We start from the raw sequence: 15,102 nt of genomic DNA on the forward strand, positions 1-15,102 counted from the left end.
TCCAGTGGTTTGCCTGGTTGAAGCTTTGAGGTCTACCAAGAAGTTAATTAATAGGTTAGTCAGTTAATCAATTAATCAGTCAGTCAGTTCACTGAACCCTGTAAGAGAGATGAGGTCTTTATTCTGGAGGTAGGAATCCAATTTTTAAAAACTACCGCGTCCTTTTAAGATCCTGTGGCAGAAAGAAGGGACTGTGGACGAACATCCAAAGTATTGATTGTGCCAGTGCGTACTGGGGTACATCGTCAGAACATCTCGTTCTCACTTTGATTGGGGGAACAGCAAGGATTGGTGTGAACAGTTCTGACGGCCGAATAGCAGCCACCGGACCAATGGCTCCCGCCTGCACCATCTTGCACCATCAGCACCATGAATGCAGGTCGGTGACCACATTAATTAAATAAGCACGAGGGGTGAGACAGGGCTAGGAATTAGGTAAACACCACATACTCCTACTTAATGTATGATTTGAGGTTCTCACAGCGGTGCTTATGAAGAGTTCTTTCTTCTAGGATATAATGTCATGTAGTCCGTTAAAAGTCAACAAATGTTTCGGAGGAACATATTATCGCCTTCTTCAGGGTCTAAGGATAATCCAAGAAAGAATACAGCGTGAAGCAGATAACAAGCATAGCTAGTTTATTGCTTAGCTTATTCTTCGACCATGAAGATAGTGGCGACATGTTCCTCTGAAATGTCGGTTGACTTTTAACGGACTACACGGCGTTATATCCTAGAACACATGCGCTTATTTCAACAGCGCTTCATTTTGAGGAAGCTACAATTATCATTCCCAGCAACGATATGTATAGGAACAAATTCGTGAGCTTACATTGTAATAACCCTTTTCCAGTATGTCTTGGACATTACGAGTACAATGGAATTATCCACTGTTCTGTAGTGTCTACCTAGTTCTGAACTGAAGCCTCTCTCTGATTGTGAGAAGACATTTCCACCCCTGGGCTGGGGCCAGCAGAACCACAACAACCTCCACGAGTGGAAGTATCTTGATAACGATATATTTCGTCTTACTTTTTAAGCGTTATTATATCAAGATGAATGAGATGCGCAGAGAAATACAGTGCGCATGAGCGAAGTAATTAAGACGCACATTTCGGTGGGATAATCTGAAGGGAAGAGAATATTCAAAAGATTTAGGCGTAGACTCGAGAATAATATTGTAAGGTGTATAGTTGGGCAACGGCACGATAAACAACTCGCGTAAGCGCACTCAACAATAGGACGAATGTTTATGGTTCGTTGCTAGGCAATAGCGCACCAATGGGTTTGCGAGATAGTTATCACGTGACTGGCTTTCTATGGGGTCCCGTGACGCGACTGTTGCTATGCAATGGTTCGGTAAACAAGTTTCAACAATAGAGGCTGTGTATTCTGCGTGGTCGTTGCGGAGGCTATATAACGACAGTCGAATACCTCCACCGTGACCCTGCGAGTCGTATGAGGCGATGAAAAAGGAAATCTCAAATCTGATACAGTAAAATATGGTTGGGAGTCCCAAGGGACTCGGACCCGAGAAAGACTGCGCTGGCAAGGGCCAGCAGCAAATACAAAAGACAGACCCCGTCCTATCATCAGAGAGGGCGCCCCACAGAAATAAGACCGTAACTGTCAAACGGTAATAAATAATATCTGGTCATTAGCCCAAGATGGGGCTCGACACCAAGACTTACTGACTGACTGATGGTCGTCGCAATGTGACTTTGACTTTGACTAATAGGTATTAATAAGAGACAAGCCCATCTTATCGTCAGAGAGGATGTTACACAAGGACTATAACCGCAAGAGTTCATTTGGAAAAAATCTCTGGACGTGGGCATCAAGGGGCCTGATGCCAAGACTAACCGATTGGCGGTAAGCCGCCTGTCGTAAAACGACTTTGACTTCGACTTAACAGGTTTCAGTCTTTTTAGTGACAATGACAAAGTGGGGAGTCCAGGAGAGCTCAGCAGTTGAGAGTACAAGGACGAGATTGGAGCATGTGATTTGAAGACGTTAATTATATGTGTGACTCAGTGAGACTGTGCTAGTTTCTGTGTTGAGATCCGTTGCTAGGAGACGACTAGTGAAGACGGAGAATCTTAGCGCGTGTACAACGGAGAAATAGAAAGTGTGTAAACCAGTGATAGCGCTGTATTTCTTATATTTAAGTGTGATTAAAAGATGTTGTAACCAAAATGCTAATAAATCCAATCATCCGAACTAGACCCCGTCATTTTCGTCACACGTACCACCCTACACGAGACAATATTAAAATGAGTCTTATGGAAACAGAATGTTAAGACGTGGGCTGGGTTTTAACTTACTGGGAATAGCTTCCAGTATCAAGTTATTATAAGCGCGGTGAAGAACACCGAGTTGCACAACAACAGGGAATTTCTTTACTGCCTGTGGAATTGCTTAAGGAAACCCCTGTAGAGCGTAGTTAGAGATGTCCTAACAGAGGTATCACTAGTTGTTTTATGGCGCATATTTCACAAAAACAAAAGATTCTTTTATGCTTATCTGGAACGCCTCTTTATAGCTTCAATTACATCACTTTATTGTTAATAATGTTTAATTCTTTTCGGAGTAAGCGAGTTCTTTGTGATTTGACAGCTCTGTGCCTGACACTTGCAGCAAATACAACGTTACTATTAGCGCTAGTAGCAATCAGCTGCATGTTCTTTCCTCATTTTTGTTAAACTACACCATATAAAGAAGCAGAGTCCTGTTGGGAATTGTGAATCCTTCGGAACAGGATGAATAAGAGCGATTTGGGTTCATCTGGCACAGGATAGAATCCAGTGGCGGGTTCTTGCGAACATGATGATGAATCTCCCGGTTCCATAAAAGGCAGGGAATTTCTTGACAGACTCGGCAACTGTTAGCTTCTTAACAAGAGCCCGACTTCACATTTGGTATGAGAAATATCATTAGAGAATTGCAGGTTAGGAAATTAAATGTTCATTCTTTTGTCGGCTTGCTGGCAGTCTTCATGTTGTTGAAACATGCATCAATCTGTACCTTCTGTAATTATATGAAATTGCAATAACTTTGAATAACATATTATGTACATTTTTGTTTGCAGTCAGTCCTGTATCAGATATAATATTAGAAAGAATATCCTCCTTTATACAGTGAACGAGATCCCAAACTGTGTTCTTGGCAGCTTATGAAGCTCGCTAGAGGCCGGTTTATAAACGGAATTTCAGAAAAAAATTATTAGATAAGAAGAGAAAAAAATGGATGTTATAGCAGCATAATAAGATAAAATGTAGAATGAATATAAATGCTTTAATATGTATATAAATATTATATTTATGGCTTAACTTTGTATTTGGTCAATATGACTAAAAATCGTAAGGAGCAACTAATAGTATTATGCAAAGGCCTGTTATATCATTTTCATCAAATTGCGAATAGCATTTTTGATACAGATAAAGTCACCAATTTTATGGGCTTATGTGTGTGGGGACCGCCTCTGTGGTCTAGTTGACAGAGTTTCTGGCTACAGATCTAGAGGTGCGGGTTCGATTATCGGCGCTACCAGATTTTCTGAGAAGTAGTGAGTCTGGAAAGGGGTCGACTCAGCCTCGTGAGGATAATCGAGGAACTACGTATTTAAAGAAAATATGGGCTCCGGTCTGGAAAACCGAAATTAACGGCCGTGGGGACCCGTTGCGCTGACCACGCGACACCCTCTATCCACAAAAGTTGGTACTAACTTCGCCGGCAAGAGGCGGTCGCTCGGTCGGTTTTGTTCACCTGCGGACTAAAAGTACGGTTTTTTCTTTTGTTTATGTGAGTTTGTGGGTTGGCTTATGACGCTCTCAGTAGCTAGATTACATAGATTTGGAAGGTAGGATAATTAACAAATCATGAATTGGGTATTATTTGGAAATAACCACTCGTGGCCTAATCTAGGCACTCACCAGGCATTTGCCTGGGGGAGCTGAATAAATCACAACATCCTCAGTCATAACGTCCGACGTTCCATGGAAGATCTGAAGCGAGTATCTCCAAAATACAATTCTAAATCCCCCAAGTATGAAGCGTTACCATCAGACCAACGTGTCTGATAATGTACGTTGTGTACACAGGCTATTTGCCGATCGTAAAGCTATCCCTATAACGGTCATGGAGGCCCATAGGATTGTGAGACGTCGAGGTTCCCACATTATCTAGATAACCGGCTCACTGATGGCGGTGAGGTCGTCAGCCTTACGTACTGGCCACTCTTTATCAAAAGAAAGATTACTGATACTCATTTATGTTAGAGACTGAGTCAACCCCAGGGCCATAGTGCGGCTGGAATTGTTATTTCAATTGAAAATTGAATGACCACATCGGGAATAGAAGCCGCCACCTTCCGGCTTGTAGCATAGTGTCTCAACGAACTACGCTACCGTGTGCCCCATATTTGCAGTTGGCAATCACTGCAATATAATAAAAGACGTTAAGTTGTGTTGTTATTGTAATTAACTACACGAAAACTATAACACTGTCATTATTTCCACACTTTACAAAACCACACTGTCTTTTCCAGCTAGCGGTATATTCACTAGTAGTTGCCTGGTAACGGCTTCTAACAATAACTAGTCCTCTGCTTCCGGGCTCAAGTCCACTCCGAACGGTGAATCCCTTCAAACTGAACAATTCTGAGAGAGAGTCAGAGTTACTTTACGACTGGCGGTTTACCGCCAATCAGTTCTTCTTGACGACAAGCCCCTTGAGATTCAAGACCGGATTTCTCTTTACTGAACACTTGCTTTCATAGTCCTTACGTAACATCCTCTCTGGCGAGAAGATGGGTCTGTCGTTTATAATTGCTGCTGGCCCTCGCCAGCGCTGTCATTTTCAGGTGAGAGTCTCGCAGTTGTCATGACCACATTTCACTGTCTCAGGTTCGAAACTCCAACAGCCTGGAGGGCCAGGTCCCCGTTATACCCCAGGCAGTGGGCTCCTTTTCCGTCGCCTCCTACGACTCGCAGGGCTACGGGGAAGTTATTCAACCCCTCCTCCACATAGGATAACTAATCTGTCAATAGCCAGAGTCAGAATTACTATACTACTGGCAGTTTACCGCCTACCAGTTCGTCTTGGCGCCAAACTCTTGAGACTCACTACCAATTTTTTTTTTCAACTGAACCCTTGCGGTAATATTCCTTATGCAACATTCTCTTTGACGAGAAAATGGGTTTGTCTCTCTTCTGTCAAAGTCAAAGTCAAAGTCAAAGTCACATTACGACTGACGGTCAGTCAGTCAGTAAGTCTTGGTGTCGAGCCCCATCTGAGGCTCATGACCAGATATTTATTACTGTTTGGCATTTACGGTCTTGTTTTTGTGGGGCGCCCTCTCTGACGAGAGGACGGGTCTGCCTTTTGTATATGCTGCTGGCCCTTGCCAGTGCAGTCTTTCTCGGGTCTGAGTCCCTTGGGACTCGAGACCATATATTACTGTCTCAGATTTGAGACTTCCCTTTTCGTCGCCTCCTACGACTCGCAGGGTCACGGTGGGGGTATTCGACCCCGCCTCCACACGGAGATCTCTCTTCTGTCAAAGTCAATGTCAAAGTCACATTGCGACTGACGGTCAGTCAGTCAGTAAATCTTCAAAGTCAAAGTCATATTGCTACTGACGGTCAGTCAGTCAGTAAGTCTTGGTGTCGAGCCCCATGTGGGGCTCATGACCAGATATTAATTATTACCGTTTGACAATTACGGTCTTATTTTTGTGGGGCGCCCTTTCTGACGAGAGGACGGGTCTGTCTTTTGCATATGCTTTTGGCCCTTGCCAGCGCGGTCTTTCTCGGGTCCAAGTCCCTTGAAACTCGCGACCATATTTTACTGTCTCAGATTTGAGACTTGCCTTTCCGTCGCCTCCTACGACTCACAAGGTCACGGTGGAGGTATTCGACACCGCCTCCACACGGGCAATCTGTCTCACTCTCCAGTAAATCTTGGTGTCGAGTCCTCCTCATAACCCCTTTGGACGGACCAAGTAGAAAACACCGTTTACAATAGTACCGTTATTGTAGCATGTGGATCCGTTTCAGCGGGAACGTGTTTATGAAGCCATTGCCTAGTAACGGCCCTGGTATATTTGCTTATCTCACGGTGGTTGCATAGTAATGCCTCTACGTGCTATATTATTATTATTATTATTATTATTATTATTATTATTATTATTATTATTATTAGTAGTAGTAGTAGTAGTAGTAAGCTGAGCGGTCTAAGGCATGCACTGTCTTCGCTCGCTCGGAAGCCGGGATCGTGGGTTCGAATCACACTCAGGGCATGGATGTTTGTGTGCGTTTTTCTGTGTTTGTCTACAGGTAGAGGCCTTGCGACGAGCTGATCACTCGCCCAAGGAGTCCTACCGTATGTGTAAGATCTAGAAAAACCGAAAGTGAACGGAGCTCATGGAGGTAGGCCTAGGCCCACTGGGGCTGTAGTGGCAAGGAAAAAAACAAGTAGTAGTAGTAGTAGTAGTAGTAGTAGTAAAATGAAGATTAACTTATTTCTTATGATGTGCCTCCTGGAAGTCTTGCATCCCCTTACCTGCATACCGTGACCAGTGCGGTTTATTTCTTACCGTTTCAGCTCCCGTATCATGAAACTTCATCATGACGAATATTATTTGCTTTCTTCCTGCTCTTGACGTACTTATCTCTTCACATGTTGAGCATTCGAATGCTGATATCGCTCGATCTTACCTCATCTTCCGAGTCACTGGAAACGCCCTCCACTGGACAAATATTGGAAGAATACTTCTGACGAAGGGATGGGTCTGTCTACAATTGCTGTTGGAACACGCTAGCGCGGTCATTCTCATGATCAAATTTTACTCTCTCAGATTCGAGACTCCCTCAACCTTGTTTTCCAGGTCCCCGTATTTATATCCCTTCAGAATAGGGTGCCCCAGTTATACCCCCAGGTACCGGTTTCCTTTTTCATCGCTTCCTACTACTCACAGGGCTACGGTGGAGGTATTCGAACACTCCTCCAGGTCAGAGTCAAAGTCAAAGTTACTTTACGACAGGCGGTTTACCGCCAATCAGTTCGTCTTGGCGTCAGGCCCCTTGGGGGCCACAATCAGACTTTTTTTCCCCCAACTGAACTCTTGCGGTAATAAGTCTTATGTAACATCCTCTCTGACGAGAAGATGAGTCTGTCTGTTATGAATACGCTTGGACTTTCGTGAAGGGTATATTTCGCACATGTTATGGAAAATTCTTCCTTTTGCACTACATACAAGTCCCCTGTCAGGACAGGCTTTACAGAGTAGATCATGCCTAAGTTACGTATCTTACGCTGCAGCTGTAGCTTAGTCATTTGAACGGTCGTAAATTTGACCACCGCCAAGTTTGAGCTTCTTATATTTCGCCTCCACATCAAAGTCAAAATCAAAGTCACATTGCTACTGACTCTCAGTCAGTAAGTCTTGGTGTCGAGCCCCATGTGGAGCTTATGACCAGATATTTATTACTGTTTGACAGTTACGGTCTTGTTTTTGTGGGGTGCCCTCTCTCACGGGAGGGCGTGTCTATCTTTTGCATATGCTGCTAGCCCTTGCCAGCGCAGTCTTCCTCTTGGACTCGCAACCATATTTTACTCTCAGATTTGAGATTTCCCTTCTCGTCGCTTCCTACGTCTCGCAGGGTCAGGGTGGAGGTATTCGACCTCGCCTCCACACGGATTTCCATTCTCTCAAACTGAAAGCCAAAGTTACGAACAGTTGGACAGTCTTATAGCACACGGACCGCACAGAAAGCGTCTTCTCTATTACAGCATGTTTTCTCGTTGCCTGGGAAACGTTTCCACAAAGATGTTCTCTACCAGCGCGGATTTTGTACTGTCAGCTGCTTACATGGTTGTTACCTGGGTCTACACGTCGCAGTATTCATTTTATCCATAATAATATGTTAACTTCTGTCTCTCCAGTAGTACATTTGACTGGTGTCCTTTTCCCCTCATTGTTAAAATAATTTTTCTTTGAGGATACCCCTAGTTCTGATGAGTTAAGAAACACGTACACAAGTGTGGTTATGAGAGACCAGCAGGAAGTTAGGGATTCTGAAATATATATGGTAGCAAGCACTGAACCGAAGAATTGAATCTGCTCTTAATTTCGCCGCTAATATAATATTTATTTGTTGTTGTCGTTCCAAAATATGTTAGTTTTCCAGTATTTTGCTGTGTTTTATTGACGGACGTATAAAACCTTATTCTTGCAGCATCTCGGCCTTCTTTCATGTACGTAGACACGTTCTAATGGATATTAGGACAGGGAGCAGGACTCCAAGGGTGAAGGTCGTTGTCATCACAAGACTATATAGAAGAATGCGAAAGTACAAGCCCTAAGCGGGGTTAGAACGGGTGATTTCTATAGGGATACGTATATACAGTAAGTTTCCTCTATGCTATTAAACACCATGACATGGAGACGCATGGGAAAGTATATCTCTACGTATTCTTAATCTCGGAACTAGACGCATGCAAGTGGCAAGATTCACACCCCAGCCACTTTTCTTCCCCTAAGGAAGAACCAGCGGGGAATCAACTCGCAGCTATCTCGGCTCAGAGGTTAATGTCAATGGGGTCGAATCCTGAACCTTCTGAACATCAGGCCACTGGAGCAGCCCAGTCAGGGTATGTGCGTACGATAACGGTGATTTGAAGCTAAGCGCAGTTCTTGTTTTCCTGCTTGTGACAAGTTTACTGGCATGTATCTTATTTGCCTAATGTCTTATAATGGTTTATGGCTTTCTCCGCCACGCATGTCACTGCCAGCCGCCAGTGTCTCCCACAAGCACAAGAATGCAATTCTCGGAAGGGAATTTTCATGGCACAGCATAGATGCGTTTGAATCTCAAATTGCGAAATAAAACTTCCGCAGAAAATCCAACCACCGTCTCATATGCCAGTATAAATGAGGGCTGGGAGACTTGTGTTCGCTGTCATTCAGTCCAGAACCTTTTGTCTTCTCGTCTGCTGTCTAAAAACATAAAAATATTAGAATATACAAAACTATAATTCTGCCTGTGGTTCTGTATGTGTGTGAAACTTGGTCTCTAACATTAAGAGAGGGACATAGAGTGAGGGTGTTTGAGAAGAGGGTGTTGAGGGGAATATTCGGACCAAAAAGAGATGAAGTGACGGAAGGCTTGAGAAAGCTGCTTAATGAGGAGGTTCATAACCTGTACGCTTCTACAGGTATAATTAGAATAATCAAGTCAAAAAGGATGGGATGGACAGGGCATGTAGCACGAATGGGGGAGAGGAAAAATGCATATAGAATATTTGTGAGAAAACCGGAAGAAAGAGACCACTGGGAAGACCAAGGCCTAGGCAGGTGGACAATATTAAAATGTATCTTAGAGAGATAGAGAGATGGGATGGGATGGGATGGTATGGATTGGATTGGTTTTGCTCAGGATAGGGACCGCTCTTGTGAGCACGGTATTGAAACTTCGGGTTCCATAAAATGCTAGGAAGTTCTTGAGTAGCTGCACAACTGGCAGTTTCTCAAGAAGGGTTCAGCTCCATGAGTTAGTTGGGAGCCTGGTTATAGTATAACTAACTGTAGTTAGCAGAGTTCTTCTTGAGAAGGTAACAGTAGCTCAGCTGAACAGTAAATTCCTTGGAGTTTTTGAAGAAAAGAACAGAATATCTTTGAGTCGCATGTCTCTCTATAATTGTGAAACATTATTGTAACCTCCAGAACACTGTGTTTATTTTCTTTCTTGGCTACTGTGCATAAGATACACGGATTCTGATACCGTAATAATAAATGACTGTTAGTTTTCTATTCGTCCCGTATTTGACGTTCTGTCTCCATGTTACCTACCTAACGATATAGAAACTTTAAGAGAAAAATAATTTTCGTGAAAACCTGTGCTCCTTTATATCAGAAGGATCCCAAATTTCCAGCTCAAGAAAAGATAAATTGAAATACCTGCGTCGTCTACTCATGGAATGGAACCGATGCGTGTTTGACTATCCCGGTTTCCGAGCTACAAGGCACGCATATATCCCAGGTGGTTACAATCATACGTGTAGGTAGACGTATAGCGGCGTAGGCCGATCACAGTGGCCACGCGGTCTAAGGCATGAAGTGTCTTCGTTCGCTCGAACACTGGGATCGTGGGTTTGAATCCCACTGAAGGCATCAATATGTGTGTGCAGTTACTCTGTGTTTGTATAGATAGCGGCCTTGCGACGGGCCGATCCCCCGTCAAAGGAGTCCTACCGACTGCCTTAGGGTTAAGAAACTGAAGTGAAACAACGCGTTTCAGGAATGTTATACGCTCCAAAGGAGAAGCAGCAGGAAAGAGAAAGAAACATAGCGTCGCTGCCTTATTGTAACCTGTAGCAGTGGATCTCAGCTGTTGTCAGACCGCGGCCCGGTATTTTTTTTTTCTATAAGACGAGGGCCCGGCGGTTGAGAAACACTGACGTATAGGACGATATTCTGGTTTTGCTATCGTTAGTAACATTTACAACTTAAGTGAATGATCTAATATTCACAATGAAAAGCTTGCTCTATACTGCTGTTATTTATCTTTCAGGTGTCAGTTAAGGGGCCCCCTTATCTGACAGAGGGGCCGATGGAGAGAAGAAAACCGCCATTTTTTCGAGCGGCAGGGAAGAGCCGAGCTGAGGTGCGTAATATTGTGTGAATCTCGCATTTTTTTCTCCATCCAAATCATAATTTTTCTCCGTGCATGTTTTACTGTTCACTTACGTTATCTGAACCACCGACGTAGAATTTCTTGTGTTTCTATAACCCCAGATGTGTACCTATGTAATTTAGGCTGGTGTCTGAAATGATTTTCTGTTTTTATTTCATATTTGTGTGTATATAACAGTACAGTTTGTGTGATAATAGATGTCTTGGAAATATACAATGTTTGGTAATGAGTTTATCCCATTTGGAAAGAATATGTGTTCAGTTGAATGAAGACCGATTAATAATTTTAGCGGTCACGTGAAGGAGAACGTCCAGCTTCTACAGACACGCGTAGAAATACAAGTATATATTGTGTTTGCATTAGCTAATTAATTCAATAATCAACCCATTAGTCTAAAAATTTAATTAGTCTAATATTAAATACCTTCTTCGTTAAATTCGCAACAATTGTTCAGAGAAGCGGACAGAAATTTTTGTATTTTCTTTCATTTCAGTATAATTTCTGCACTCTGCTTTTAAGTGAACATTTTGAAATATTTCCTGTAGTTTTATTTAGTTTCTTGGGCTGAGGTGAGACTGAGTCCACTTAGTGCATCGGCCACTAACTGGCCTGTTATTTCAGCCGCGGATGATAGGCGAAGAATGTGGAGCAGTCTGCGAAATGAGGAGTGTCAGGGGAAGCCGTACTCGGAGATAAGCTGCCTCAGTGCCACTTTGTTCACCACAAATCCCACATGACCTGACCTGGGCTCGAACCCTGGCCGCCGCCGTGGGAAGCCGGCGACTAACCGCCTGAGCTATGGCATGGCTTATGTTGTCTGTAACTATTATTTACTCAAAAGCGAAAGTGTCACTAACGAAGCTAGCTCATGCAGTAACCCTTCTCTAAATTGTATTCGAGAACTACTTAAGTCAAATAAAGGCCAAAGCACCCACTATCATGACAGAGGTTTTTCATGATTTCCCTCCAGACAAAAAAGCAGGGACAGCCTTTAAGTTGTAGTGTAATGGCTTCCTTTCGCGTCCTTTCCAATTCATTATTCACTATAATCGTGGTCGACGCTATGAAGTCAGAGTTATTGACAGCATTTTCATTTTTTCTTTTCATAAATTATTTAAGGACATTTTCAGTATAGAGATTATATAGCGTCGGGCAATAGAATGACACCTGAGAAGTGAATTGTATAGGATTTGGAAGGGAGGGGTTGTGGTCTAGTCGAGGTGCTATCCCGGCATTTGTCTTGAAGAACTGAGAAAATCCACAAAATGTCTTAGTCATAGCAGCCGATACCCAGCCAAGATACGAACAGAGAACCTGCCGAATGAAGTTCTGGGCCTTATCTTCATACTTACATGCTCAGCAAATCGTTAAATACACTAGGAATAAAATAAATAAAAAAAAACTCCTTGGCTTTATTCCGCAAGCGAACTATACCGACCGAGCGACCGCCACTTGTCGGCGAAGTTATTGCCAACTTTAGCGGATAAAGAGTGTCGCGTGGTCAGCGCAACGAATCCTCACTGTCGTTAATCTCGGTTTTCTAGACCGGAGCCGCTATTTCCTTGAAATAGCTCCTCAATTATCTTCACGAGGCTGAGTGGACCCTGTTGCAGACCCACTACTTCTCAGAAAATCTGGTAGTGCCGAGAATCGAACCCAGACTTCTGGATCTGTAGCCAGGAACTCTGCCCACTAGATCACAGAGGCGGTTTCCATACATATTACAAATGCTTAAAATAAGTTTTTTCCCCCCTTGGCACTACAGCCCTAGTGGGCCTAGGCCTACCTCCATGANCCCTAACAAAATATTCAATTAGGCTAAAGGATGGTAAATTATGCTCGGAGAGTGTTCGAATATTTGTGAATTATGATTTTCATCTGTTATTCTATAAGCTCTGTATATTGTATAAACGTGTGAGAACTTTGGCCTCTCACCCTAGCGGAGAAACTTAAATGAAGTTAGTTGGAAACTGGATGCCGAGGAGAGTATTTGGGCCGAAGAGAGAGGGAGTACCGGGAAAATTAAGAAAAGCAGATTACCTCAGTTTCATGTCATTAGAGGTGTGTTGAGAACGGCCCGTTTTTAAGCAATAAAGAGTAATTATTTGATGTAAGGTTATCTTTGCAGCGGCTTTGAAGTATACGATATTCTGGTTTGTTACTCTGTATAATTCGATAGAAGTCCACTGTCGTTTCGGTGGAATGCGTCTCCTTCATCTTCAGGGACTAGGAGTATCCAAAAAGGAATCCATAAATAAGCTGTCGGCAAGCTGAAGATCCTGAAGATGAAGCCGATTACGTTCCTTCTACCGAACTACACGGCATTAAAAGCTAGAAGATCGAGCTTGTCAATTATTTGACTGCTAGTTTTGTGTTAAAATTGTGGATGAACTGAAGATTTTCGTGGCTGGCCGAATTTGACCCTGGCGGTTACATGAACAACATGGATGCTTGCGAGATATGACGTCATGAACGATACTCTCAAAATCGAATCGCTCAGAATCCTCAGAAAGCAGCTGAAACTAAACATGGAATGAATGTTCCTGCCATCTCTTTGAAAATATCAAACTGCATGCCCCGTATAACAATCGATGACAGTCTTAAAAATATGGCGGCAGTATTAGTTTTTATGTTTTGTATATGTAAACAAGACGTGTATAGTAGTTAAATTTTCCATAAGCCATAATGTAATGTTTCTTTTTAACACTGTGCATATTAGACGTAGCGTCGTAATCAAACAATGAATACGTAGCTGTGAATTTTAGTGTCGCAATGTGCTATTTGAAATATAAGTATAGGTTGGCTAAAACCTGAAACGAATTCAGCCAGAAGGTTGAGAATGTAACACGACGGACCAGAGACAGTCTGAAAAGCTGACATTCTCTCAGTCAACAAATGCCACACTGCTTGTGGAACCCGAAATATGATTACGGTGTTCAAAAGAATCTCATCACCGGGCTCTGTCCTGAGCCTGATTAATCCATACAATATCGGTACATTGTGTTTCTTTAGCACTGTTCAGTTATCCACTTGTGTACCCCTGTCTTTTCCTCTTATGTTCTGAAACTGAGATGTTGTCTTCTATGTGTAGTATATGACCTGGACATCACATGTCTTTGATTTGATCATCCTAATAAGGATAATGAACACTATAATCATTCCTGTAAATAAAATTGCTTTCCCGAGAATGGACTCCAGACTTTTCTCATGCAAATTCGAAGTGATAGAAAAATATGGTGTTGGGTGTTCGAGTTGTAGTGAATCACTGTAGTGCAAGCAGCTGTGGAACCCAATACTGAATTATTATTTTGTACAGACCAGTGGAGGGAGGATGGAACCTAGCAGGTCAGCTGTTAGTGGCACCATAGAAGATGTGGCTCCAGATGCCCTTCTTCGACAGAATCAGGACTTGCGACGGAGACTGGAAGATGAAGCAGCAAGTTATAAGCGTAGGTTGGAGACATACCGACAAGCGCAACAACATCAAGCAGCCTTAGTCAGCCGACTGCAAGCAAAGGTGATGCTTTAACACTGTATGATTCTGTGAAGTTGAATCACTGCATAAAATTAGGTTTCTCATGTCAAAAGGACATATTAGGTAGAGTTTCCCTATGCCATGTTCCATAGGGGTTCTGAATGCCATACATGTGCTTTTTTCTTCTTTTTTGAGTTAGGTTTAATTGGAATGGTAGCTTCGGTTAACTCTCCCTATCTTAGTGTAAGTAAAAAAAAAGTAAAGCTATCCCTGTAACAGGCTGTGAAGGCCCATAGGGTTGTGAGACATTGAGGGTCCCACATTATCTAGACAATCGGCTCGAAGATGGCGGTAAGGTTGTCAGCCTTACGTGCTGGCCGCGCTTTACTCCACAGGAAAATTGCTGGTACTCATTTCTGTTAGAGGCTGAGTCGACCCCAGGGCCATAGTGCGGCTGGAAGGATTAGGTCAATTGAAAGAATCCAATGACCTCATCAGGACTAGAACTCACAACCTGCTAGTGTACAGGAACCAAAACCATAATTGCACGTTCACCACTTCCCACTCTTTCTTTGCATGTTTAAATGGTAGGCAAGCCGTCATACAAGGGGGTACCCAAAAGAAACCGAACTTTTTTTTTAAACTTATTTATTCAAATTTTAAGCACAAACCTTCAATCCCCTTCAAAGTACTCTCCACTTACACTAATACACTTGTCTAGTCTTTTATTCCATTTTTCAAAACATTGTCTAAGTTCATCTTAGATGATGCTTGACAGGGCCTCCGTCGTTTTCTCCTTCACCTCAGCAACATCAGCAAAACGCTTTCCTTTCATGTCTCTTTTCATTCGAGGAAACAAAAAAAAAAGTCGCACAGGGCAAGGTCAGGTGAGTATGGAGGGCGAGGAACAGGGGTCATACCATTTTTGGTCAA

At 42.9% G+C, this 15,102-nt stretch overlaps 1 protein-coding gene across 2 annotated transcripts in view; it reads left to right on the top strand.

Moving 5' to 3' along the window:
• The first annotated feature begins 296 nt into the window (after positions 1-296).
• The window catches only part of LOC111862350 (rootletin), an 85,473-nt gene continuing 70,667 nt past the window's right edge, over positions 297-15,102 (top strand). For both annotated transcript variants that reach the window (XM_033750631.1, XM_023847659.2), the window contains exons 1-3: positions 297-379; positions 10,572-10,664; positions 14,011-14,211. In XM_033750631.1, the coding sequence (XP_033606522.1) occupies positions 374-379; positions 10,572-10,664; positions 14,011-14,211 (300 nt within the window). In that variant the 5' untranslated portion in view covers positions 297-373. The remainder of the gene's footprint in view (positions 380-10,571; positions 10,665-14,010; positions 14,212-15,102) is intronic.

Source organism: Cryptotermes secundus, unplaced genomic scaffold (genome assembly GCF_002891405.2).
Source record: "Cryptotermes secundus unplaced genomic scaffold, Csec_1.0 scaffold542, whole genome shotgun sequence".
Taxonomy (NCBI): domain Eukaryota; kingdom Metazoa; phylum Arthropoda; class Insecta; order Blattodea; family Kalotermitidae; genus Cryptotermes; species Cryptotermes secundus.